At 42.5% G+C, this 26,584-nt stretch overlaps 1 protein-coding gene and 1 non-coding gene across 2 annotated transcripts; one reads left to right on the top strand and one right to left on the bottom strand.

The window, feature by feature from the left end:
* The first annotated feature begins 7,871 nt into the window (after window positions 1-7,871).
* Window positions 7,872-7,944, top strand: Trnav-uac (transfer RNA valine (anticodon UAC)). The gene has a single exon. It is a non-coding gene; the product is annotated as a tRNA-Val (tRNA).
* Window positions 7,945-9,683: 1,739 nt separating this feature from the next.
* LOC135109046 (macrophage migration inhibitory factor homolog) lies at window positions 9,684-26,167 on the bottom strand. Its single transcript, XM_064020036.1, has 4 exons — window positions 26,044-26,167; window positions 14,668-14,783; window positions 12,690-12,862; window positions 9,684-10,028 (listed from the first exon to the last, which is right to left on the bottom strand). Exons 2-4 carry the CDS (start codon window positions 14,773-14,775, stop codon window positions 9,947-9,949), a joined length of 363 nt encoding a protein of 120 aa, XP_063876106.1. The 5' UTR covers window positions 14,776-14,783; window positions 26,044-26,167; the 3' UTR covers window positions 9,684-9,946.
* Between the last annotated feature and the right edge of the window lie 417 nt (window positions 26,168-26,584).

The raw sequence follows: 26,584 nt of genomic DNA, 5'->3' as shown, positions 1-26,584 counted from the left end.
TTGAAGAAAGTTATCCCTACAACAAAACTACAGAGGAACTACACCTTGCATCTAACATAAACCCAATAAATATAACATTACATAATAGAGGAAATAAGATCAAAGGAAAATTAATTAACACTACAGGACGAACTATACTGAACAACCATCTCTGATGACAACAATGCAGTACACAGCTGGCTCAAGAAACCTCACCTAGAATTAGAAAAAGACCACCAACCACCTTCATACACGAGCAAAACATAGACACACACACACACACACACACACACACACACACACACACACACACACACACACACACACACACACACACACACACACACACACACACACACACACACACACACACACACACACACACACACACACACACACACACACACACACACACACACACACACACACAATGCATGAAATTATACATAAATCCAGTAGGTACAAAAGAAATAACCAAAATCTTTAATTTCAAGAACAATTATTTCCCTTCCTGCAGGAAAACAATTGGAAAATCACTTACATATAACAACCAGACTGAATTATGAGGCACCAAACATCACATTATTAACATGTGCATTAACATACAATATGAACAGCAAGACGGTTAGCCCGCCACCTTTTACATCTCACACTATATTTCATCTTTCACCAAACTATTCTTCCACCCCATGTTCCTTCTTTCTCCCCACTTTACTATCCCACAAAAAGAAAAAAAGACTTGCTCATAAGAGCTAAAACTGTCTAAGAGAGAGAGAATTTGTGACCATCATCCTCTTGAATAAATAAAGACCTTATTTTTTCTGATACTCAAAATAGCTTACTTGCACGTTGTACTCCAACCCTTCCTCTCTCACATTATAACGTAATATTTTTACAGGCACCAAGTCTTTTTCAAAGGCAGCGTGCTGAAGGTGGACATATCGCGTTTGTACCTACTTTGCAGCGTCAGAGCATAGAGAACGGAGTGTACATCTCACTTATTAAGCCTAAATTTCACATAAAACAGTGACATCCAAGCGGAATAGAACAGCTCCAGTGTGGACGTACATGGAACAGGCGTCGTCTGACGTCGTTGTATGCTTGGAGTGTAAAGATAAGCTGAAGTACAGTGGAAGTACATCGAACATGATGAAACACCTGCGTACCAGACATCCCACTGAATGTGCGGAGTTCAAGGAGGATGCAGATATGGAAATTGCTGCCAAACACCCCAGACCATCCACCTGTGCTCAACCAACACTGATCGAGGCCATCACTAGGGCTTATCCCTATAAGAATGACTCCAATGAAAAGAAAGAACTTGACGCTCTGGTTGTCAGGATGATAGCGGAAGACTTACAACCACTATGTGTTGTTGAAGACAAGGGGTTCAACAGATTAGTAAATGGACTCAATTCCAGATATGACTTGCCAAGCCGCACAGAGATAGGTAGGCCTCTATTACCTTCTGTTTACAATAGAGAGGTAGAGAGAGTCCGTCAAGAGGTGGAGAAAGCTAAGGGTGTTGCTTCAACAACAGACATATTATGGACATCCCGACAAACAAAAGCATTCATCACCGTGACAGCTCACTACATATCCCCAGAGTGGGTCCTCATGTCTGCTGTGCTTGATACTGTTCCTATGGCTAAGTCCCATACAGCAGATAATATTGCAGAAGAGATAAGACTTGTCTCTAATAAATGGAACATTTTAGATAAAATTCACTCAGTTGTGACTGACAATGCTGCTTACGTGACTGCACCAATAAAACAAGTGAATGTTCGCCACACCCCGTGCTTTGCACACACTTTGAATCTAGTTGTTCAGGACTCCATTAACAACACTGAGGATGTCCAGAAGCTAAAAGAAAAAATAAAGACTATTGTAAATTTTCTCCATCACAGCGTGAAGGCTTCTGGTAAGCTCATGCAGGTACAAGAGCAACACAAGCAGCATTCAAAAAAAAACTTATTCAGGATGTAGAAACTAGATGGAATTCTACACACTACATGATGGAAAGATATATAGAGCATGACCACGTGACACACACTCTCTGCTATCTGGGGAAAACTGATGTGTCTGTCTAAAGAGAATCTCTGCCAGTATTCTAAATGAGTCCTGGAACCGCTATACACTAGTGGTAACCGTCTGAGCAGCGCGCTGGCGGCTCCAAGACTTGGTACTCACAATGCGCTCTCTAAACGATTCCCTACGGAACCGATTCCGAAACCGGCTCCGCCTGGTAACCGTCTGAGCAGCGAGTTGGCGGCTCCAAGACTCTGGTATTCACCTCGTGCGCTAGCGGCTCCAAGTCTCTGGTGCCGGCCACGCGCGCTCTACATGATTCTCCGCGGAACCAGTTCCGGAAAAAGGAATCGATTCCGTTCGATTCCGTAAATACCTAAGTTATCGGTTACTGCCCACCACTACCGTCTGGCCTACTAGTCCAGCTCCGCATGACCACCTCTCCCTCCAACCAACAAGACAAATGCGCAGCGACACGCGTGATAAACCACAACTAACCATCATTGTACATATGGATTATATAGTATACCACCAAGAACATGTATTTATACAAATAAATGAACAGGTATTACATACAATAGACACCAGATAGCTACACAGTAAAGATGTGCCGTTAAAAACAAAAACTTAGGTAATCACCTCTTCCGTTAACTATCATCACAGTGATGATACACTTATAACTATTGAGACTCTTTATTCTCATAAACTGAAGGGAATTGTGCTCAGAAAGGGAGGTTTTGGTGCCCAGGAGTCTGAAAATTGGTTTGCGTGTTAGTGTTGGCGGCTGCAGGTGGCATGGCTGCGCGCCTCTCCGCCACCTACATATGTATGAATATTGGTGCTTAGTGCGGGACTCAGTGCATCACTGTCCGAGCATTGTACCATATTACCGGTGTTTCCAGAATCTTTCACATTAACACTGCAGTCAGGGATCCCATAAACTTCGACACCTTCGTATCTTATATTACTGCCACATCTGTTGCCACTCCTTCCTTCCTTCCGCGTTGCCGCCGCTACCACCACCACCGCCACCACTGTCCACTGGTGTTCTTCCTCTCCTTGCCAGTACATCCTCCACCTCCGTCATCACTATTGTATCAGACTGTTTCACCGCCACCACCATTTCTGCTACCACCATTACTACCACCACCACCACCACCGCAGTCATTACCATTATCACTACCACCACCACCACTACCACCAACACCACCACCACCCCCGCCACTATCACCACTACTACCACAACCATCACTACCATCGCCGTGACCACCACCGGTACCATCGCCACCACAGCCACCATCACCACCACCACAATCATCACCACCACCACTACCACCACAGACACGACTATTCTCAAAGGCCTTACAGATGATCAGCCAGGTTATCAAGAGTGTTTTTCCTGTTTATAATGTGGAAACATTGTTAATCTATCACCTGAGCAGTAAAAATACCCTTGAAAACCATTAAAAACCATTGTCAACATGGCTGGACACACACAACATTCATGGCTTACAAAACAATCAAACAAAATATAACAAGGGAATGTAAAGAACAGAATAAAAAGAACTGGGAAAACAAGGTTGAGGGACTCAGCACACTTTACAATGACCCAAAAAATTTCGGCAAAATATAAAGACATTAAAAAGCAGCCAGACTAGCACAAAGCCATATCTAATACAAGATAGTAAGAAATATACAGAGTAAAAGAAAAGGAACGAATATTTAGAGACATGGAGCAATGTTTTTTAGAATAAGCCCCACAGAAAATCTGCAATATGATGAAGATAGAGAATTGCTAGTTAATAATTACATCACCAATAACAAAGCTCAAATACCACCCAATCAACAAGGCAACCCTGACAATCCAAGTAACGACACCTATTCCACAGCACACACCACGTCACACCACAAGAAATAAAGCAAACAATAAAACAGCCAAAAAACAACACACCTGGTGGAACAAAAATAAATAAAACCATATCACTAAACTTACCAGACAACGTCCTCGAGATCTTCACCAGACTAAACACAAACATCGCTCTCTCCATGGGCTATTTTCCACAACCCTTCAAGCACGCTGCAATCACACTCATCCCCAAACAGAACAAACCAACCACTCACGCAATTAACTACCGAACAATTTTTTTTTATTATTTATTAATTATTTTTGAGAAAATAATTAATAAAAGGACAAGAACATTCCTTGAATCTAATAAAATTCTACCAGACTCCCAGCATGGATTTAGAACAGCAAGATCCACAAACACGGCAATAGCAACAACAGCAGAAACAATCTCAAAAGTATCACACAAAAAACAATGTTGCGTTGCACTCAGGGACGTCTCAAGGGCGTTTGACAAGGTGTGGCTAAGTGCACTAAAGTATAAGCTTAATCAAATAAAATTAGCCAGCATCCTTAACAAGATATTATGTAGCTTCTTAGACAATAGGTCACCATCCATATCACTAAATAACTACACCGGCCAGCCATTCCAACCTGACAGTGGAGTACCACAGGGGAGTAGTATCTCCCCAACACTCTGCACTATATACACACACGACATTGCAACACCACTCACAGACAGCACAAATATTCAATACGCAGACCACATCACACAAATCATCACAAATGCAGGTAAATCAAAAAACATGTTTGTAAAGAGAATAGAAAGAGAAATAAAAAACATCAATAACTACGAAACCAAATGGAAAATCAAAACAAACACACAAAAATTCACATTACTTCCTATAACAATGAAAAAGATGCAACCAGTCACCATAGAGGGAACAACACACCATACGCAGAAGACGCTAAAATATTGGGGCTTAAACTGGGCACACACGGATACTCAAAACACGTAAAAGGCATCACAAACAAAGCACAAATAGTATTAACCACCATTACAATATTCGATGCACTAAACACTAACACCAGACTACACCCTGTCAAAGCGTGCGTACTACCAATACTTACTTACCACCACATGCTCTAAACGCAATCTCTACATCACTATCGTTACAACGACAACAAAACAAAGCACCACGCTTCGTTTATAATGAAAAATACCCATACACCAAACATTCCAAAGAACTACATGCACTCGCAAAACTAGACCCAATCAATAAAACACTATATGCAAGGGGAAACCAAACCAAACACAAACTAATACACACACTCAAGGACTTCACGTACACGAGCACAATACACGAGCACGAACAGGGAAGGGAACACGCCTGGTTCAAGACACCAACCCACACTATATCAAAGGCATCACCGAGACCATTAGACACACAAACCTCTCAAAAGTAATACTGTTCATACACTCACATGAGGATCAGACATTGCTCATACCTTTTATTTATTTATGAATTAGCATAATCTCTCAAAGCTAATATCAAAATATACATTATCTTTCAACAATGACAGTTATTCCGTCATTTTTCACTCTACGACTTTCCTTCATATCTTCATCCAGCCTTTCATCTTCTGCTCTTTACCACCGTCTTTCACCCCCACTGTCCATCCCCCTCCCCCAGCGTTACGATCCCCTCCCTGTCCTCGTCCTCTCCCTCTTCTGAACTTTATATTTCATTATTTACACATGTCGCTTTACGTTAATTTATTATTTATTTATTTATCTATTTATTTATTCATTCATTTAATTATTTATTGATCCATTAACTTTTGCATTTATTTACTTTTGTTTATTTGTTTATTTATTAATCTATTTGTTTTTATTATTTACCTCCATATATTTATTTATTTATCTATCTATCTATCTATCTATCTGTCTATCTGGCTATTATTCTATCAGTTTATCTATTTCTATATTCATCTATTTCTTACTGTTTTATTTATATTTTGCTATCTATTTTCTTTATTATTTATTTACTTTATATATTTTTTTCTTATTTTTCATATTTTTTTAACTTTTTTTGTTTAATTTATTTATTTTATTTATTTTTATTTCATTTTGTTCTTTTGATCAGAAACATTCCCCATTGAAAGACATGTTGTCCGAGAAAAAAAAAAAAAACATTTATTTTCTCCTCCCCGCCTCGCTTCGCCGCCTGAGTCGCTCCTGCGCGCCCCTGCCATCACCGGGAGGACCTTTCTCACCCGCACACTGTCACTCGCTGCCTTCTCTTCTCCCTTCGCCGCGTGATTTACTTACGTTACTTAACGTAGTTTTTTGTCTTTATGATTTATTTTTGTATTTTTATTTATTTTGTTTTCTTATTTGTTTTTTTCTTATTTATTTTTAATTTATTATTTTTTTCTAATTCTATTGATTTATTTTTTTATTAATTAATTTACTTAACTTTTATTTTTTATTACTTTTCCGAGTTTTTCTTTCTATTTAGGCAAACTCATCATAAACGCACGCGTTTATTACTGAAGGCGAATACACAAAAAAAAAAAAAAGAAAGAAAAGAAAGAGACTCAAGGACTTCCTGGGTTACGCAAATGACGCATCTACAAGCGCCTCGTCGCCGCAAGAGCTCAGCGGCTGCCGGCAGGGCGCGTGGCGGCGGCCTCGCGGTGCAGTGCACGCAGCATCTGGATCACCGCCGCCAGCGGGGGCCGCTCGGCGGGGTCGCGGCGGCGAGCCTGCACCACCCACTTGATAAGGATGGACCTGGCGCGGCGGCAGCTGCTGGGGCACGACAGGAGGCCTAGTCCCTGCAGAAGGTAGGCCAGGCCGAAGGCGTCGCTCGCCTCGCAGCAGCGGTGGGTTTTCTTCAGGATCTCCGGCGCGATCCAGGGGAACTTGTCCGTGTCTGGGATCGCCTGGCTCAGGAGTCCCTTGGTGCCCACTGGCCTCGCCAGGCCCACGTCGATCACGGTGGCCACAGGCTTGCCGCTCTGGGTGGACACGCACACGTTGTCCGCCTTGATGTCATTGTGCGTGTAGCCCTGCCGGTGCATTCGCTGCAGTGTGCGGCACATCTGCAGGTGCACGCTGACGGCGTCAGCAAACGAGGGCGCCTTGTTCAGCATGTAGTCCTTGAGCGTCACGCCGGCGAAGGGAGTAATCAGCTGGCGGGTTTCCACGCAGACTCCCACCAGACGCTGCACGCCGGGAAGTTGCAGCTTGCTGAGGCTGGTGGCCTCCTTTACGAGCTCCGGCAGCTTGTCTCGGCTAAAGGTCTTGATGACCAGTTCTTCCTGCGTGCGCGGGCTCACGGTCTTGAAGCAAGAGCCGTAGCTTCCCTCGGCCAGAGGCCGTTGCACGGGACCGATCATCTCCCGCACCTGACGCCGCCGGAGCAGGGGCACGCCCACCAGCTGCAGCTTCCGCTTGGCCCGCGTGTCCTTAGAGCAGCCGCGCTGGTTCTCTCCACCGCCGAACTTCTCCTTCACCTCACTGAACCACTCCTGGTAGGAGCGCTCGCGCCTCTGCTTCTTGGGGCAGGCAGTGCGGCCTGAGGCAGGCGACGCGGGCCGCTTGTTGCGCTTCGTGGCGGGTTCCTCGCGCTGGAGGTAAGCGGGCACTGCGAAGTACATGGTCACTTGTGCTTGCTGGCAAGTCAAGGTGGTGTGCTTCTGGTCGCTGCTTTGGAAGAGCGCTGGAGTGATTCTCCAGAGGATGGGTATCCTTGGCAGGACTCACCTACCCTCCGCACACCCGGCGCATTTTTTATTAAAATTGACTATATTGACTACTTAACATCCTCACTACTGCAATCAAATCCTAGCTGATTCTTGATTACCCTTCAATCACTTCCACCGTCACTACCACCGCCACTACTACCATAACTACTACTACTGCCACTACAAGCATCTTCTCCATGTTAACTTGTAATGCACAGGTTGCGTAGACAAGCGAACAACAGGTGTTGTTAAATTCCATATATTTGTAGCTCTCGTAGTGTAGTGGTTATCACGTCTGCTTTACACGCAGAAGGTCCCAGGTTCGAGCCCTGGCGGGAGCATTCCTTTTATTTAAAGGCTGTCAAAGAAACACTAGAGTTCAGATAATGAGAATGGAGTTAAACTTGCCTAGTACTGAACACTGAATAAGGAGACTTGCAATGGGTGCTGCTTTTCGATCTATAAGGAGAATTGCAAGTGATGATTTGTCTTGTGCACTGTTACCTTTGAATGAAAAAGAGAATCCTAGAAATGTATCAAAATATGTAAGAATTCTGTATGATGTCATGACCGAGCACATCACTATTATAGTGAATGTGCCTCCTTGCCAGCTCACGCAAGACTTAGCCATGGCAGGAAAACTGTGTTACTGTAGAGTTCTTAAGGTTGGAGCGGCAGGAAGATGGCTACCGTCCCAGGGAACTTAGAAATATATTTTCTGGAAATAAATAATAGAGATTCCCAGATGTAATACTCTTCATGTGTACGGTGATGGTTTGGTTCTGAATAATGGCAGAGCAGGATGTGGGTATTGACACGGCAGTGTACTGGGGAAGAGGTTTGTGCAGGAGACACTTGATAAAACATTATCTGATGATGTTTCGTCAACAATGATATATATATATATATATATATATATATATATATATATATATATATATATATATATATATATATATATATATATATATATATATATATATATATATATATATATATATATATATATATATATATATATATATATATATATTAGGATAGAGTGTGTGGCGTTCCTGTGCACAGCGTGGAGAGGGTGTCTGATCTTAAGATATGCCTCCTTCCCTTATTTTGATACAATTATAATGTCCTCAGTTTTATGTGTTATCATTCCTCTTATTACTTTCAGATGTACTATCAATTATTACTCACTCATCTTCCATACTTTCTCCATGTTCCGTATTAATGATCATTGCAGTGGTGTGTTACGAGGTTTGGGTTTAGTAACAAAGTACCCACACTTTCCCTCGTCACGCCTGCTCAGTGCTCAAACCATCCGAACGGCCGTCTGCTTGCCAGACAGAGAGAGAGAGAGAGAGAGAGAGAGAGAGAGAGAGAGAGAGAGAGAGAACCTCCTCATAGACTGAGAACAGTGATCGTCTGCCACAGCAGCAATGGAACGGTCAGAAAGGAAACTTGAAATGAAGTTACAGAAAGAACGATAGAAACTGATAGAGGCTAGTTTGGAAATTAAAGCTTTCTGCGCCAGAATCTATCAAAAGCTTTTGATATGTCTAAGAAAAAAAGTTTCATTAAAATTTCTAAAAGAGTATTACCAAGACTCAGTAAGGAAAACCAGATCACCTTGGTCGGCCTTGACGGAGCCCCATACTGGCGATCAGATAGACGGTTGTGAGGGTAAGCACTTTAGCCGTAGGCCCAATTCTTCAGGCTTGTTCCTACGTTTCCAGCGGGCGCCACTAGGAGGCAGACTTCCCCAGTAACTAAGTCTCAAGGAGGTTTTTCACGTCACTCGGGGAGTCACGGCATGACACCATCCCGGGACCTCCAGGAGTCATAGTTACTCCCTGAATCTCGCGATTCAGGTTTGAGAGCAACTTTGGGAACAACTGCCTGAGTCTGGTGGAAGTCATGTCTTGATGAACAATTTGCCTCGAGTCACCTGTTTTTGCAAACGTCCTTCAAATAATTTCTAAACACTTGCCAACAGAATCAAGACTCACTGAAGCGAACCTGCTCCATCTTCACTTGTGATTCACTTGTGAAGTAATACTGAAGGGTAGTAAAACAAATATTCTCAGTCTTGAATGGGATAAAGGAAAATAAACTAATTGTGTTCAGTTACAATCGTAATAAACAGCAGCTGGTCAGTCTGTCTGTAGGAGTAGGAAAAAATCTGCAACCGACAATTGAAATATATGGACCTCAGTCTCAGTGTGCATGTGCAGCAGTGACTGCCAACCCGGAGAGTCCCGCACACACTCAGGGCAGTGCTGGCGGCCCTGAATTTCACGGCATGCTGTTGTTTGACTGCAACATCTTAATTCCATTTGTGGTAAAAGTTTAACGGCCATACAGTTCATGGAATGTTGTTCCTTTGTATCCAACAGTTGATGAGTCCAGGTCCTGAAACACCATGAACATTCTGCAAGGAACACACATACAAAGAAAAAAATTAGTAATAACACTTTTTGGAAATCTCACCATATCTAAATTTCACTGGTAGTATCGTCATGGTCAATAGTAGAGCCACATTCTGTATTCATTTCCAGTATTTAGTGTTTCCCTCAATTTCCAAGCCTCTGCTCTGCTAGCAGTCTCAACCACTACACGCATGTGCAATGAGTGAGACTTCACTGCATCATGGACCTTCTCTCACGTCTTCCCGGCAGAAGAAAGAGTGGAAGCCCTAATGGGAAGTTTGTGAATGCAATGAAAGAAGACAAGCCTGCAATGAATGTGACTGAGAACTACATCCTGAAACACTTCTGCCCGCATCCCGACTGCTTTCAGAAACCTCTGGCTAAAGTTACAAGGGTTAAAGGTGTTTTTTTTTTTTCTACTGACAAATTAACACGGTAACTCCATTATTAGCAGGAGAAAGACTCTTAAGAACCCGGCCAATCATCTCTGTGGCCTTTCAGATATGGTCGTGGTGCGAGAGTAAAGGGTTTCAGTACACGGGCCCAAATAAGGCCCAGAAAACCGAGTGCGTTGGAGGTGGTGATCCGCTGTGGCGAACTCTGACGGAAGCAGCCTCTGGGGCCGTATTAACAAAGATTCTCAGAGTTGGTCTCAGCCTTCTGCTTGGACTTGTGCTTATCTCTTAAGCGGTCTTAAAGTTGTGCTGAGATGAACTCTTAAATCCCAGTATGAAATGGTGAAATAACAAAACAGTAAAATCTTATATTTCTCAATTTTGAGTTAATAGTGCAATCTTTATACATTTTTTTTATTAGATAACAAAAAAAATCAATTTGTCATCGATTTTGTTATGATATGAACGCATAAATTTGTGTTTATTAATAAGTAAATTAGGTCACGGGCAAGGCGTGTTTATTTTGTCTGTGTTTACGTCCTTGAGCCAGCGTTGTCGCGCCACTCCCAGTCAGCAGCGCCTCTTTTCCTGTCCTTATTCTTTACTATGGAGTACATGATGATCGCTAAGGCCGAAAAGGCCAGTAAAGGAAACACAGCTGGACCGATGGCGAGACTTTCCTACCTCCTCCAGTCAGTATATGAGGAAAGAGGTCGCCTGAAGGGCTTCACTCATTCAGCGGCACAAAAAAAGCTGCATGAGGCTCTATTACTAAGAAGGTAAATGAGACACTCCAGCAAGACACGTGAAGGTCCGAGGTCATCATTGCTGCAGAGCTGCATTTCCCGCTGGCTAAATAACATTGTAATTATTACTTAATTACTATCGTCAGTGCATCACTCCTTCCTGTGGAGTTCTCCAAGGCATCTCCTGCCAAATATGTCACAAATAACACTCCTGCAGTTTTATTCTATACATGTCCAACAGTTCAGAGTCACTCAGGTCATCGAGAACGTCCTTATATACGGGGCTAATAATTCTTGAGGTGGCGGGGCTCGGGCTCGACGTCGGCTATCTCTGTTTAGTTAAGTTAGTCTTAGCGTAAGTTAAGCAGACTCCGGAACTCTCTTAGCTTTAAGACTTAGAGTAAGCACAACTTGAGAAGTTAAGCAAAACTCTAAGCATAAGAGCTGGAATGAGTCAAACCTCTATAGTTAAGAATCCTTGTTAATACTGCCCCTGCTGCCTGCCAGTCTCCTTACAGAACCTAAAGCCTGACAGATTCCCAGCAGCAGAACACTCAAGACTGAAGCAAGACAGCGGAAATGAGATTGAAAGTACACATGAAACATATCAATACTGTAAAGAATGACACGATGATTCTGTGACAAAGACGACGGATCCTCAAATACATGTAAGCAATCATTAGTAATGACTCTGTACCTACCATTTTGTTTTTCTTTCTTTTAATAATCTTGATAATTTTTTTTTTACATAAACAGCGCGTGGCTTGCCAGAGAAAAAATAAATTAAAAGACAAATCAATAAAAACGGAGCATGTATTACAAAAACACTCACACTTAAAAAAAAAAATAATAATTACCAAACACTATATTAACAAATAAATAAGTTAAATAAACGCGAAATGTTTAACGATATATTTAACCCAGTTTATCATTGCTCCCTATTATTCCCTATTGAAAATAAAACAAAATAAAATAAGAGATTCTTCCCCTTATTAACGCAAGTCTTGTAGAGAGAGAGAGAGAGAGAGAGAGAGAGAGAGAGAGAGAGAGAGAGAGAGAGAGAGAGAGAGAGAGAGAGAGAGAGAGAGAGAGAGAGAGAGAGAGAGAGAGAGAGAGAGAGAGAGAGAGAGAGAGAGAGAGAGAGAGAGAGAGAGAGTGTTACTTGGGCGATTCTTGCATGGTGGCTGGCACTCTGGAAACGACAGAATAGGAGAAAGAGCAGAAGGAGGAGGAGCAGAAGGAGGAGGAGAAAGAAGAAGAAGAAGAAGAAAAAGAAGAAGAAGAAGAAGAAGAAGAAGAAGAAGAAGAAGAGAAACAACACTGCCACCATCAACATCACCACCACGTAAAAAATAATAACAATTATATAACTCTCATTTACAACGTTCTGATACAGAGCAAACTACAAACTAGCAAGTAGAGAGAGAGAGAGAGAGAGAGAGAGAGAGAGAGAGAGAGCGAGAGAGAGAGAGAGAGAGAGAGAGAGAGAGAGAGAGAGAGAGAGAGAGAGAGAGAGACTCACCTATCATTGGAGATCCCGAGATGTTTGTCCATGAAGGCGAAGATCTTGGCAGCATGCTTCTTGTTTAGCTCCACACCCAGCCTGCCGATGGAAATCAGTCTGACCACCGCGCACGGCTCACTGGTGCCGCCGAAAGTCATCAGCTGGTCAGGCAGGACGTGCATCATGCAGTACTGTGAGAGAACGTGACCACTTAGAGCCATATTCTGAAATATATCTGCCCCGCACCACTACTTTCCAAAGGCTCTGGTAGAAGTGACAGATTAACAGGATTTCTACATTATTAATATGAGAAGCACTCGTGACAAACCGATTAATCACCTTTGTGGTCTTCGAGAATAGTCGTGGTGAGAGAGCAAAGCGGCAAGGCAAAGGCAAAGGCAGGGCAAGACTATTTTTTAAATAACTGCGCTGCACCTCCACTACTTTCCAAAGGCTCTAGTTAACGTGACACGGGCTGTTCAGGCTGTTTTAAGGTTCTAATGAGAGATTAATAAGATTTTCATGCTATTAACTGGAGAAACACTCCTGAGAATCCGACTAATTATCTCTGTGATCTTTAAAAATAATCGTGGTAAGAGACCGAAGCGATTCAGAATACAGGCCTTTGTCTCCTTACAGAACCTAAAGCCTGACAGGTTCCCAACAGCGGAATACTTAATACTGAAGTCACTCAAGGATATGATCTGGGAATTAAGAAGAGAAAGATAGAAAGGACAGAAGATTCATGCAGTGAGAAGGGACATTAGAAAAATATAAGAGTTCTGCCCAATAAGAAGAAAGAGAGAGGGAAGGAAAAGAACAGAAGAGCCAAGCAGAGAGAAGGGACTAATCAAGGAACAACAAACGTAATAAAGGCAATAAGAGGAAAAAGAAGGAAAGGAAAGAGAACACAACAGAAGACCAGCCAGTGAGAAGGGATGTGTTAAGGAACATCAGAAAAAAATGTAAGAGTTTTGGGCAATAAGAGGAAAGAAAGAGAAGGGAACAGAAAACCAAGGCAGTGAGAAGGGACGTGTGAGGGAACATAACATAAGAATGACGGTTTTGGCAAATAAGAGGAAAGGAAAGGAAGGAAGAGAACAGATGACTCACTAAGAAGGGACGAGTCAAGGACCAACAAAATCAAATAATAATAAGGTGAGCTGCAAGAAGCCGTCAGTCCTACACGTGGCAGCTTCACCATGGAACATATCGACCTACGTATTTCCACCGATCATTGTTATCCATAAAGTTATCCAGTCTTCTGTTAAGGCTCTCTGGTGACTAGTGCATTACAGTAACAATGGCAGTGTTACGTATGGTCACTGTTAGTATGCTTGGTAATGTTGGAAAGATGCGCTCTGTCAACCACTGTACTGCCACGGCTTCCCATTAAGCTTGATGAAGAACTGCTGTGGAAGCCTGAGCTACAATGTCAAAAGTCACCACTAACAGGGAAGGCAGCAGTCGAGAGGCAGTTGGGAGTCTGTAATCTTGTATCTGATCAATAAACTGATGGATGCTCACTCAGGAAATGATAACAAGCATACGTTCATTAGCCTCCTTGAGAAGCAACACTGCACAAAACTATATTAGCTACACTGTTATTTTTTTTTATTTCATATTTCTAATAAGTTTTCCATAATTAGTATTCTCCCCTTTCACCTGTATGTCTACCCCTCAAAACAAGCAAGTAACATCACTCAACACCACAGCAACACTAGTAACTCAACACAGCAGTGGAAGCAAGTAACATCACTCAACACCACAGCAACACTCTAGTAACGCAACACAGCAGTGAAAGCAAGTAACATCACTCAACACCACAGCAACACTCCAGTAACTCAACACAGCAGTGGAAGCAAGTAACATCACTCAACACCACAGCAACACTCCAGTAACGCAACACAGCAGTGAAAGCAAGTAACATCACTCAACACCACAGCAACACTCCAGCAACTCAACACAGCAGCAGCAGTAGCAGTCTTAGTCTTACACTCTCCGATTTGTCGAGCATCTCGCTGACCATCTTGCTGAGGCCGCTGAGCACTTCTGGGGTCACCTTCTCCTTGGGCAGGTTCGTGGACACCTCGAGAAAAGGCATCTTGGCAGCTGTGGAAAGAACACCTGTATTCGTAACACCAATTGCTCGACAAATCCAGACGCACCAGCACACGCCGCTGCTTGGCTATCTTGTCCTTGCTCGTCACCGTGTGTGTGTCATTACTGTGTCGTGGTGTGGTCCTGTCCTGTGTGTGGTGTTCGAGGTGTCACTGAGAGTAATGAGAGTTTTTTTTCGGTGGTTCTAATGATTTAGTTTGTTATGTAAATACCATGCTATTTTTAATGCTATGGTATACTGCGTTATTTTCTATTGTAACTATTTTCTATTGTAACATGTCATGCTAGTGACGTCATGTGTGTGTTGAAGTGCAGGTGCGCAAGCCATTTGTCACTTGTCCTTTGCTGGGCCAGGGAGTGAGAGGCAGCAAGCATATGGAGTCGCGATCACCTGCCCCGGCTTTAGCTCCTCGCCCCGTTGACTCTTGCCTTGTGTCAACTGTGGTAAGTCGCAAGTGGATGCAGTGGTGGTGGTAGTGTGTGACTGGAAGAAGCAGTCAAGGCAAGCTAGATCATGTAAGCTTGACTGCTCAGCTTCCTAAAGGCAAAGCGAGACAAGCTGGGGGCAGCTGAGGCGTCCGGCGTTCACTGCTGCTTGGTAAGGAAGGAAACATTACTCTCGCTCGCATAAGTTTACTTGCACCATTTGAGAACTGATTTTTCTTGAGTTATCATGTCCACTGGTTGCACCATGTATTACTTAGCTGCAGATATATTAGATTTATGTATTAAGTTTTATTTTGGTCATGGAGGTATAATGCGAGGAGTCGTCATGACGCCACTAATGTGAAACCAACACCCTATTGGTCCGCCGTCGCACCTGCACTCCCCTTAGACCCGGAACATTACCAGCAGACCATTGGAAGTATAGGGAAACGCCGGTGTTCAGCTCCTCACTTCCTATTTTCTGTTGTTGCTTCCAGGCCGCCCATCATATGTGTGAAGACAAAAGGCTGCAATGGTGGTGTTGTGCCGTGCCACCAGGAATTAAACGGCATATCGTACATACAAATCAGATAATGCAGCGCTTTTCAACTTCCGTGGACTTGAGTGATAGGTGGGGAGCTGTCTTTGGGGCGGACATATGGGTGGACGAGATCATGTCCACATATACGCATACATGTACGTACATATACATGTGTATATAGATGAAATAAAAAAAAAAGAAGTTTTGTATCAGGTGAAAGATGTCATGAAGGTTGATTTTTTTTTTTTTTGGTATACTATCCCTTAATCTCTCTCTCTCTCTCTCTCTCTCTCTCTCTCTCTCTCTCTCTCTCTCTCTCTCTCTCTCTCTCTCTCTCTCTCTCTCTCTCTCTCTCATATGATTATAATATAATTTCATTTGTAAGTGATATGAATAATATATACCGTAAACTGTAATTACTAATAGGATTAACACTGCTTTTCTCTCTCTCACACACACACACATACACACACACACACATATATATATATATATATATATATATATATATATATATATATATATATATATATATATATATATATATATATATATATATATATATATATATATTTATTATGTGGGGCGTAACTAGCTGTTAAATTTACATTCTTTAGAGAGACGTAGGTTAAGAGGGGACCTGATAGAAGTCTTTAAGTGGTATAAGGGTTATAACAAGGGAGATGTAAGCAAAATTCTTAGGATCAGCAACCAGGGTAGAACAAGAAATAACGGGTTCAAGCTTGAAAAATTTAGGTTTAGGAAGGAGATAGAAAAAAATTAGTTCTCAAATAGAGTGGTAGATGAATGGAACGGACTCAGTAATCATGTAGTTAGTACTAGGACACTAGAGAGCTTTAAGAGAAGATTAGACAAGTTTATGGATGGGGATAGCAGATGGAAATAGGTAGGTGTGTTTCATACAGGGACTGCCACGTGTAAGCCTGGTCGCTTCTTGCAGCTTCCCTTATTTCTTATGTTCTTATGTTCTTAAGTATCGAAGAGAAGAAAGATGAAAGGAGGCAAAGTGGGGGTGGGGGGGAGAGAGAAAGACGAATAGAATGAAAACGGGAGGTGGTGGCAGGTCCACGGGTTGTCCCCACCCAGTTGAGTAGATTACCAGATTTATTTTTATTTCTCGTCCTTCCCTTTTGAGTGCTATGTTAGGAGTGCTATCATTTGGATGCATATAAAGTAACGAACAACATAATACTGCTGGATTTCCACTGTCCCTTTTTAGGGAGGTAAAGGTAGGGAGTATTATTATTAGGAGGTAAAGGTAGGGATTACTGAGATGACTTTGTAGCCTACAGCTCGCAGTGACTTTGTAGCCTACAGCTCGCAGTGAGTCTGTCAGGCGCGTGTGTGTGCATGTCACCACTCTGCCCCTCCCCTGTAGCCCCTCTTTTCTCTTTTTCATGTGACTTTCCCCGATCTGAGAAACGCGCGTCTGAAGTGGCCTTCCTTAGTCGTTGTCTGGTAATGGGGATTAAGGACATGTGAATTGAGGCAAGGCAACAAAATTTCAATAAAAAAAAAAAATGAAATGCCAGTCCGAGAAAAGGGTACAAAGCGGTAGTCAAAAATTGAAGGATAAGTGTCTTGAAACCTCCCTCGTGAAGGAATTCAAGTCATAGGAAGGTGGAAATGCAGAAGTAGGTAGGAAGTTCCAGAGTTTACCAGTCAGTGAAAAGGATGAATGATTGAGAATACTGGTTAACTCTTGCATTAGAGAGGTGGACAGAATAGGGATGAGAGAAAGAAGAAAGTCTTGTGCAGCGAGGCCGCGGGAGGAGGGGTGGCAAACAGTTACCAAGATCAGAAGAGCAGTTAGTATGAAAATAGCGGTAGAAGATAGCTAGAGATGCAACATTGCGGCGATGAAAGTGAGGCTGAAGACAGTCAGTTAGAAGAGAGGAGTTGATGAGACAAAAAACTTAATTTCACCCTGTCTAGAAGAGTGGTATGAGTGGAACCTCCTCAGACATGTGAAGCATATTCCATACATGGACGGATAAAGCCCTTGTACAGAGTTAGCAGCTGGGGGTGTGGGAAAACTGGCGGAGACGTCTCAGAACACTTAACTTCATAGAAGCTGTTATAGCTAGACATAAGATGTGAAGTTTCCAGTTTAGATTTTAAGTAGAGGACAGACAGAAGATGTTCAGTGTAGAAGAGGGGGACAGTTAAGTGTCATTGAAGAAGAGATAGTTGTCTGGAAGGTTGTATTGAGTTGACAGATGGAGGAATTGAGTTTTTTGAAGCATTGAACAATACCAAGTTTGCTCTGCCCCAATGAGAAATTTTGGACAGTTCAGAAGTCAGGCGTTCTGTGGCTTCCCTGCGTGAAATGTTTACCTCCTGAAGGGTTGGACGTCTACGAAAAGACGTTGAAAAGTGCAGGATGGTATCATCAGCCTAGGAGTGGATAGGACAAGAAGTTGGGTTTAGGTCATTGATGAATAATAAAAAGAGAGTGGATGACAGGACAGAAGCCTGAGGAACACCACTGTTAATAGATTTAGAAGAACAGTGACCGTCTACCACAGCAGCAATAGAATGGTCAGAAAGGAAACTTGAGATGAGGTTACAGAGAGAAGGATAGAAGCAGTAGGAGGGTAGTTTAGAAATCAAAGCTTTGTACCAGATTATCAAAAGCTTTTGGTATATCAAAGGCAACAGCAAAAAGTTTCACCAAAATCTCTAAAAGAGGATGACCAAGATTCAGTAAGGAATCCAGAAGATCACCAGTAGAGTGGCCTTGACGGAATCCATACTGGCGATCAGTGTGAAGTGTTGTGAAGTGATAGATGTTTAAGAATCTTCCTGTTGAGGGTAGATTAAAAAACTTTAGATAGGCAGAAAATTAAAGCAATAGGACGGCAGTTTGAGGGATTAGAACGGTCTCCCTTTTTAGGAACAGGCTGAATGTAGGCAAACTTCCAGCAAGAAGGAGAGGTAGATGTTGACAGACAGAGCTGAAAGAGTTTGGCTAGGCAAGGTGCAAGCACGGAGGCACAGTTTCGGAGAGCAATAGGAGGGACCCCATCAGGTCCATAAGCCTTCCGAGGGTTTAGGCCAGCGAGGGCATGGAAAACATCTTTGCGAAACTTGGAAATTTTGTGCGATTAGATTCACCCTTTATTGTTTGTCGATTGCAGCAGTAAGCCCATGCTGATGTTAGGTGAAAGATAAGAGTCTTTAAAAGCCTACCTGTGATTGTACTAACACTCTCTCTCTCTCTCTCTCTCTCTCTCTCTCTCTCTCTCTCTCTCTCTCTCTCTCTCTCTCTCTCTCTCTCTCTCTCTCTCTCTCTCTCTCTCTATCTGTCTATCTATCTATCTATCTATCTATCTATCTATCTATCTAACTATCTATCTATCTATCTATCTCTATGCAGAGATGTCCCTGCTCAAGGACAAAGGTTGATATTGTATGTTTATAAGCTTTATTTTGTTGCGTTGATCATGCTGGTGTATCCACGGATTTATCCGTTTGAATAGTTGCCACCATTTGCCCTGTAGCTGGCCTATTCTGTGATTTATTTATTTATTTATTATTAGCTCCCGTGGTGTAGTGCTGAGGTCCATAATCCTGTTCCTTCCCATCATGGGCTGACAAGACCAATATGTATGTACATACATTTGTGTGGAGGGATGCCTTACTCCCGCTCTGCATTCCATTCTAAGCATGGCGCATTGTGACCTGACACCAGCCCTCAGGCACCCCGGCCCAACCACGTGAGAGTGAGGGCAAGCCTCATATTTTTTCTGCAGTTGTGCTCAGACCTGCTTCACGGCTGTGTGGGCTTCCAAAGAGCTCAAGAGCCCCTGCTGTGACCTGACTTGTCAGCCATTCAGGCACCCTCCAATAGTCATCACCGAGTCCTTCTCCAGCTAGGCTTGGGGTCTGAATTGCGGCTCTTAGCAGCTTACCTTATCTTTGCATAGTTTTATTCTATCAATTATGGCAGCAGTTATACAACATGCTTCCTTGGCACCACCTCTACACACTAACTAGAAGTATATACTAGTTACTAGCACATGTGTGAGTGTGTGGTGCTGTATTGGGATCCCCCCACGTAGGTTATTTATTTATTTACTTGTTATACAGTACAATGATCGGTTTCCCCGTATCAGCTGTCAGAAGCTCAGCGGCCATGAAAAATGCATGTTTACTTTTTTGCCTTTAATCGCATGAAGCATAAACTGATGTGAAGGTTAATGGATAGAAGAGTGCTATCTCACGTAACCTGTCCTCTAATTATATTTAAGTACTTCAGTATCATATCAGTGGTGAAGTCCTGTTCATATCGTAATGTTGATTTCTTTGAGGATTATGATTGTAGTGGCACAGACTTAGGGCAACTAAAGTTGAAAAAAAAAAAAAAAAAAAAACGCCCATTTGAATGCCAGTCTGAGTGACATGTCAGTCAGGATTCATAATATTGGTGTATGATGTACTTTATGGGATAATATTGAAATAACATTAGCGTTTTAATGAGAAAGATAGGTCAAGTTTGGTTTAAACTAATTCAGTTCATTGGTTTCACTGCTACCAAATCCCTTCATTTTTTGGATGAAGCAGTACATTTTAGGCCCGGAAATTGCCCAGATATTAATAGGCTGAGGTTATTTCCAGAATCACCATGCCATATCACTTATTAATTTGGATATGGAACCTTATTCGGACAAAACAGTGTGATAACACCCTCTCTCTCTCTCTCTCTCTCTCTCTCTCTCTCTCTCTCTCTCTCTCTCTCTCTCTCTCTCTCTCTCTCTCTCTCTCTCTCTCTCTCTCTCTCTCTCTCTCTCTCTCTCTCTCTCTCTCTCTCTCTCTCTCTCTCTGTCTCCTCTCTCTTTCTCTCTCTCTCTCTCTCTCTCTCTCTCTCTCTCTCTCTCTCTCTCTCTCTCTCTCTCTCTGTCTCCTCTCTCTCTCTCTCTCTCTCTCTCGGAAACACTATTTCATATTTTAGCCAATTACACATTCATGCGTCAGAATATCTCTGCATTTCTGCCTTTCCTCCAGCATGGGTATCTGTAAACTAATTTTTCCTTGCAGTTCGAACTTCAGTCGCAGTACTTTCCTTGCCCACCGCCCCTATACACACATACACACTTGAAAACTCCGAAAACGTTTCATAAATTAAGCAGACTTTACTATACTATAAAGATTATAAGAAACCATAATTAAATTATGCGCTCAGCTGTCCTTAAAATGGTTACCCAAAACAAGAAGTTGGTGGGAGAAGAGTGACGGCAATTCAGCCATGAAGGAAGGTCTGGGCCACACTATAGGCACCTTTTGAAAAATGCACCATATAATCAGTACAAAGTTGATGTGAAAACACTTAGGAGATAAGTGACTCTTGACTATATTCTGAAACCCTTCTTTAAACCACCTCCAATACACTAAAACAAACTCTATGTTTGAAGTTACATAGGTGGTAAGAGTGTTTTTTTTTTGTTTTTTTTTTATGGTTTTAGGGACAGATTAACAGGACTCTTATATTATTAACATAAGAAACACACTCGAGAACCCGGTTACTCATCTGTGGCCTTAGGAAATAGTCACGGTGAGGGAGCAAAGTGTTACATTGTGGTATGAACAGGCCTGTCTCTGAACTCTATCGGACACCATGACTTCACACTTTATAAAACAGGCAGCGCTGGTGGAAATCTGGCATATCGTCTGGTGAAAGGTTTGGTGGCGGTGACACCGTAAACACTCGACTCAGGCTCGTATTCTCAAACATCCTACTCTCTCATCGCGATTATCAGAGGCCACAGAGAAAACTAATCGGGTTCTCACAGCTGTTTTTCTTCACTTGTAATGTAGAATGCTTTCTAACCTATCACTTGTGTCTAATATATATTATTCTATTGTATGGAGAATTTTGAGCGAGTGTAATATATTCCTTATAGAATGTGTTTTAGCTATGAAGGCCGAAAGGGAAGATAGTACAGTTCTGGAAAAAAAAAATCTTAACATTAACAATGCAAGGACAATGATGCTGAGAATCTTACATTTCCTGATTTTTTATTGTGAGTATTTCCTTCCATTCAATACTTTGTCATGTTGCAGTCATTTGGGCACGGATTCAGCAAGGCTGGTGAAGTAGGTGGCATCAATATTCATCAACAGTCTCTTCAGCGCGTCCTGCAGCTCCTTCATGTTGCTGGGTCTTGCTTCTTGATCTTTGTTTTTCATGACATTCTAGGCATTTTTTTTATAAGTTTACTGTCCGAAGAACTACCTGGCCACCCTGAAACATTCATGTTATGGTCCCTGAGAAACTTTTGGACCATCTTGGAATTGTGGGTAGGAGCACCATCATGCATAAAACATTCACATTCTTGAATGTCTCAAAATGTCAGTATATGGTATTCCAGTACGTGGATATAATTGCTTCCTTTCATTGGCACATTCTTGGTAAGGAATGCCAGTCCTACCTTGACCTTGTTTCCACTGAAAGCACCCCACACCATTACACTTTCAGGATGCTTTACTGTCTTAATCGTAAATCTCGTGTGATGCTGTGAGGCGATACTCAGACAACGCACGACCTTTGAGCCTCCCCTGACCAGCCTGAAAGTTACTTCATCACTAAACATGACTTTATTCCAATCTTCAGATGTCCAGTCTTAATATTTCTTACAGAAATTAACCTTTTTATTTTTCTTTATTGCTTATGTGAGCATAGGCTTATTAGCAGCACAGCGACTTGGTACACCCTGGTCTTTCTACAGATGATGCCGAATCGTCCTGATTGTGACTTGATGAGGAGTTCAGGTGCTTGTTGTTGAATGTAGTGGTGGTCATAGCAGGATATGACATCACTTCACGTTTCAGAATCTTACCAGTCCTTGGTGAGGTCTTCTTATAAGCCCTTCTTCCTCTGTGATACAATCCCGGAGCTGCTACGTCATTAGCGGCTCCACTCACTATTCTAAGGCATGAAAATCAAGTTTTTTTTTTTTTTTTTATGTAGGAGGTCCACTGGCCAAGGGCAACAGAAATCCAATAAATAAAAATAAAAAGGCCCACTGAGATGCCAGTCCCATAAAAGGGTCCAAAGTGGTAGTCAAAAATTAAAAGATAAGTGTCTTGAAACCTGCCTTTTGAAGAAATTCAAGTCATAGAAAGGTGAAAATACAGAAGCAGGCAGGGAGTTCCGGAATTTACCAGAAAAAGGGATGAATGACTGAGAATACTGGTTAACTCTTGCATTAGAGAGGTGGACAGAATAGGAGTGAGAGAAAGAAGAAAGTCTTACGCAGCGAGGTTGTGGGAAACCTCCCCGGGAGGTTTCCAGTTAGCAAGATAAGAAGAGCAGTTAGTATGAAAATAGCAGTAGAGGATAGCAAGAGATGCAACATTCCAGCGAGGAGAAAGAAGCTGAAAACAGTCAGTTAGAGGAGAGGAGTTGATGAGAAGAAGAGCTTTTGATTCCACCCTGTCTTAAAGAGCGGTATGAGTGGAACACCCCCCCAAACATGTGAAGCATAGTCCATACATGGACGGATAAGGCCTTTGTACAGAGTTAGCAGCTGAGGGGGTGAGAAAAACTGGCGGAGACGTCTCAGAACACCTAACTTCATAAAAACTGTTTAAGCTAGAGATTATAAGAAAAGGACAGACCGAGGAAGTTCATTGTAGAAGATGGGGCCAGTTGAATGTCACTGAAGAAAAGTGGATATTTGTCTGGAAGGTTGTGTCGAGTTGATAAATGGAGGAATTGAGTTTTTGAGGCACTGAACAATACTAAGTTTGCTCTGCTCCAATCAGAAATTTTAGAGAGATTAGAAGTCAGGCATTCTGTGGCTTCCCTGCGGCGAACTGTTTACTTCCTGAAGGGTTGGACGTCTGTGAAAAGACGTGGAAAAGTGCAGGGTGGTATCATGAGCGTAGGAGTGGATAGGGCAAGAAGTTTGGTTTAAAAGTTAATTCATGAATAATACGAAGAGAGTGGGTGACAGGACAGAACCCTGAGGAACACCACTGTTAATAGATTTAGTGACAGTTACCGTCTGCCACAGCAGCAATAGAACAGTCAGAAAGGAAACTTGAGATGAAGTTACAGAGAGAAGGATAGAAGCCGTAGGAGAGTTTTTTTTGGAAAACAAAGCATTGTGCCAGATTCTATCAAAAGCTTTTGATATATCTAAGGCAACAGCAAAAGTTTCACCAAAATCTCTAAAAGAGGATGACCAAGACTCAGTAAGGAAAGCCAGAAGATCACCAGTAGAGCGGCCTTGACGGAACCCATACTGGGGATCAGATTAGAAGGTTGTGAAGTGATAGATGTTTAAGAATCTTCCTGTTGAGGATAAATTCAAAAACTTTAGATAGGCAGGAAATTAAAGCAATAGGACGGTAGTTTGAGGGATTAGAACGGTCTCACTTTCTTTTAGGAACAGGCTGAATGTAGGCAAACTTCCAGCAAGAAGGAAAGGTAGATGTTGACAGACATCGTTGCACAAGACTGCACAAGACTTACTTCTTTCTCTCACCCCTATTCTGTCCACCTCTCTAACGCAAGAGTTAACCAGTATTATCAGTCATTCATCCCTTTCTCTGGTAAACTCTGGAACTCCCTGCCTGCTTCTGTATTTCCACCTTCCTATGACTTGAATTCCTTCAAGAGGGAGGTTTCAAGACACTTATCCACCAATTTTTGACCACTGCTTTGACCCTTTTATGGGACTGGCATTTTAGTGGGCATTTTTTTTTATTAGATTTTTGTTGCCCTTGGCCAGTGTCCTTCCTACATAAAAAAAAAGAAAAAAAAAGACAGAGCTGAGTTTGATTAGGCAAGGAGCAAGCACACAGGCGCAGTTTCGGAGAACAATAGGACGGACCCCATCAGGTTCACAAGCCTTCAGAGGGTTTAGGCCAGCGAGGGCATGGAAAACATTATTGCAAAGACTTTTAATAGGTAGCATGAAGTAGTCTGAGGGTGGAGGAGAGAGAAGAACAAGCCCTGAATAGTCCAAGGTAGAGTTTTTTGGCAAAGGTATGAGCGAAGAGTTCAGCTTTAAAAATAGATGTGATAGCAGTGGTGCCATCTGGTTGAAATAAAGGAGGGAAAGAAGCAATGTTGTTGGAGATGTTTTTGGCTAGATGCCAGAAGTCACGAGGGGAGTTAGATCTTGAAAGATTTTGACACTCTATTAATGAAGGAGTTTTTGGCTAATTGAAGAACAGACTTGGTACGGTTCCGGGGAGAAATATGAAGTGCATGAGACTCTGGTGATGGAAGGCTTAAGTACCTTTTGTGGGCCACTTCTCTATCATGTATAGCACGAGAACAGGCTGTGTTACACCAAGGTTTGGAAGGTTTAGGTCGAGAAAAAGGATGGGGAATGTACGCCTCTGTTATGCGCTCAGCACACAAAGACGGGTCTCTGTCACGGAAGCAGTAGTCATTCCAAGGAAAGTTAGCAAAATTCCTCCTTAGTCCCCCCCAACTAGCAGAGGCAAAACGCCAGAGGCACCTCCGCTTAGGGCGATCTGGAAGGGACTGGAGCGATAGGACAAGATACAGATATGAGAATGTGATCGGATGAGCCCAACGAAGAAGAGAGGGTGACAGTATAAGCAGAAGGATTAGAGATCAGGAAAAGGTCAAGAATGTTGGGCGTATCTCTAAGACGGTCAGGAATATGAGTAGGGTGCAGCACCAATTGCTCTAGGTCATGGAGGATAGCAGAGTTGAAGGCTAGTTCACCAGGATGGTCAGTGAAGGGAGAGGAAAGTCAAAGCTGGTGGTGAACATTGAAGTCTCCAAGAATGGAGATCTCCACAAAAGGGAAGACAAGCAGAATGTGCTCCACTTTGGAAGTTAAGAGGAAAAAAAACTTCTTATAGTCAGAGGAGTTAGGTGAGAGGTATACAGCACAGATAAATTTAGTTTGAAAGTGATTCTGTAGTCGTAGCCAGATGGTGGAAAATTCAGAAGATTCAAGAGCGTGGGCACGAGAGCAGGTTAAGTCATTGCGCACATAAACGTAACATCCAGCTTTGGATTGAAAATGAAGATAGAGAAAGTAGGAGGGAACAAAAAAAGGGCTATTGTCAGTTGCCTCAGACACCTGTGTTTCAGTAAGAAAAAGAAGATGAGGTTTATTAGAGGAGAGGTGATGTTCTACTGATAGATAAGTAAATGGGAGACCTTGGGATCCCGGTGTGGGTTGCAGACAGAGAAAAAAGAGCGGAGCCAGATGATTTTAGATTCTACTTTGAGAGAATTGAGGTGCTATCTACACATTGAGGCCAACTCACCGTTCCTGGCTTCACTGTCTGGAGTGAGGTTCTTCGGAAGACAGAGTGCTAGTCCTTGCTTGCTGCTTGTCAGAGACAGCGAAGATGGTGGCTTGGGTCATCAAGCTGGTTGCTTATATCGCTCGCTGCCTGTGTGCAGGTTGCTGGTTGGGGCGTTCGCTATGGGTGAGTCGCCAGTGATCGCCAGCTGTTTTAATGTAGGGGTTGGTCAACACTCCCAGAGTTCTCAGGAAAAGCACATTCTAAAACCGCTTCTCATGATACATCTTGATACATTATACTTAGATAATGCAAAACATTGATCTGAGTGTTTATGTTTAATAGTATCTATGGGATGCGGTGATGTACATTCTATAGAACAGTCATTATAAGCTAAATACGCACAACTAGGCTCTCAGTGTTTTCACATTTATTTCTAACCTGAGAGAGAGATCTTCAGGGCGAACTAGTATAAAATCCACCAACTAATTATAAAAACCGCGATACACTAACATCATGAAAATTCCCTTAAATGTCTCATAGCTTCCATTTGAGGCTGTTA

The sequence above is a fragment of the Scylla paramamosain genome, chromosome 18 (assembly GCF_035594125.1).
Source record: "Scylla paramamosain isolate STU-SP2022 chromosome 18, ASM3559412v1, whole genome shotgun sequence".
Lineage (NCBI taxonomy): Eukaryota > Metazoa > Arthropoda > Malacostraca > Decapoda > Portunidae > Scylla > Scylla paramamosain.
This window is presented reverse-complemented; position numbering and strand designations above follow the sequence as displayed.

Excerpts from the sequence above, each read along its gene's own strand:
- LOC135109046 (XM_064020036.1), bottom strand. The coding sequence starts at position 14,775 with ATGCCTTTTCTCGAGGTGTCCACGAACCTGCCCAAGGAGAAGGTGACC. Across the intron at positions 12,863-14,667 it reads TGCTCGACAAATCGGAGAGT|TACTGCATGATGCACGTCCT; the intron begins GTAAGACTAAGA and ends GTTCTCTCACAG. Across the intron at positions 10,029-12,689 it reads CTCGGGATCTCCAATGATAG|AATGTTCATGGTGTTTCAGG; the intron begins GTGAGTCTCTCT and ends TGTTCCTTGCAG.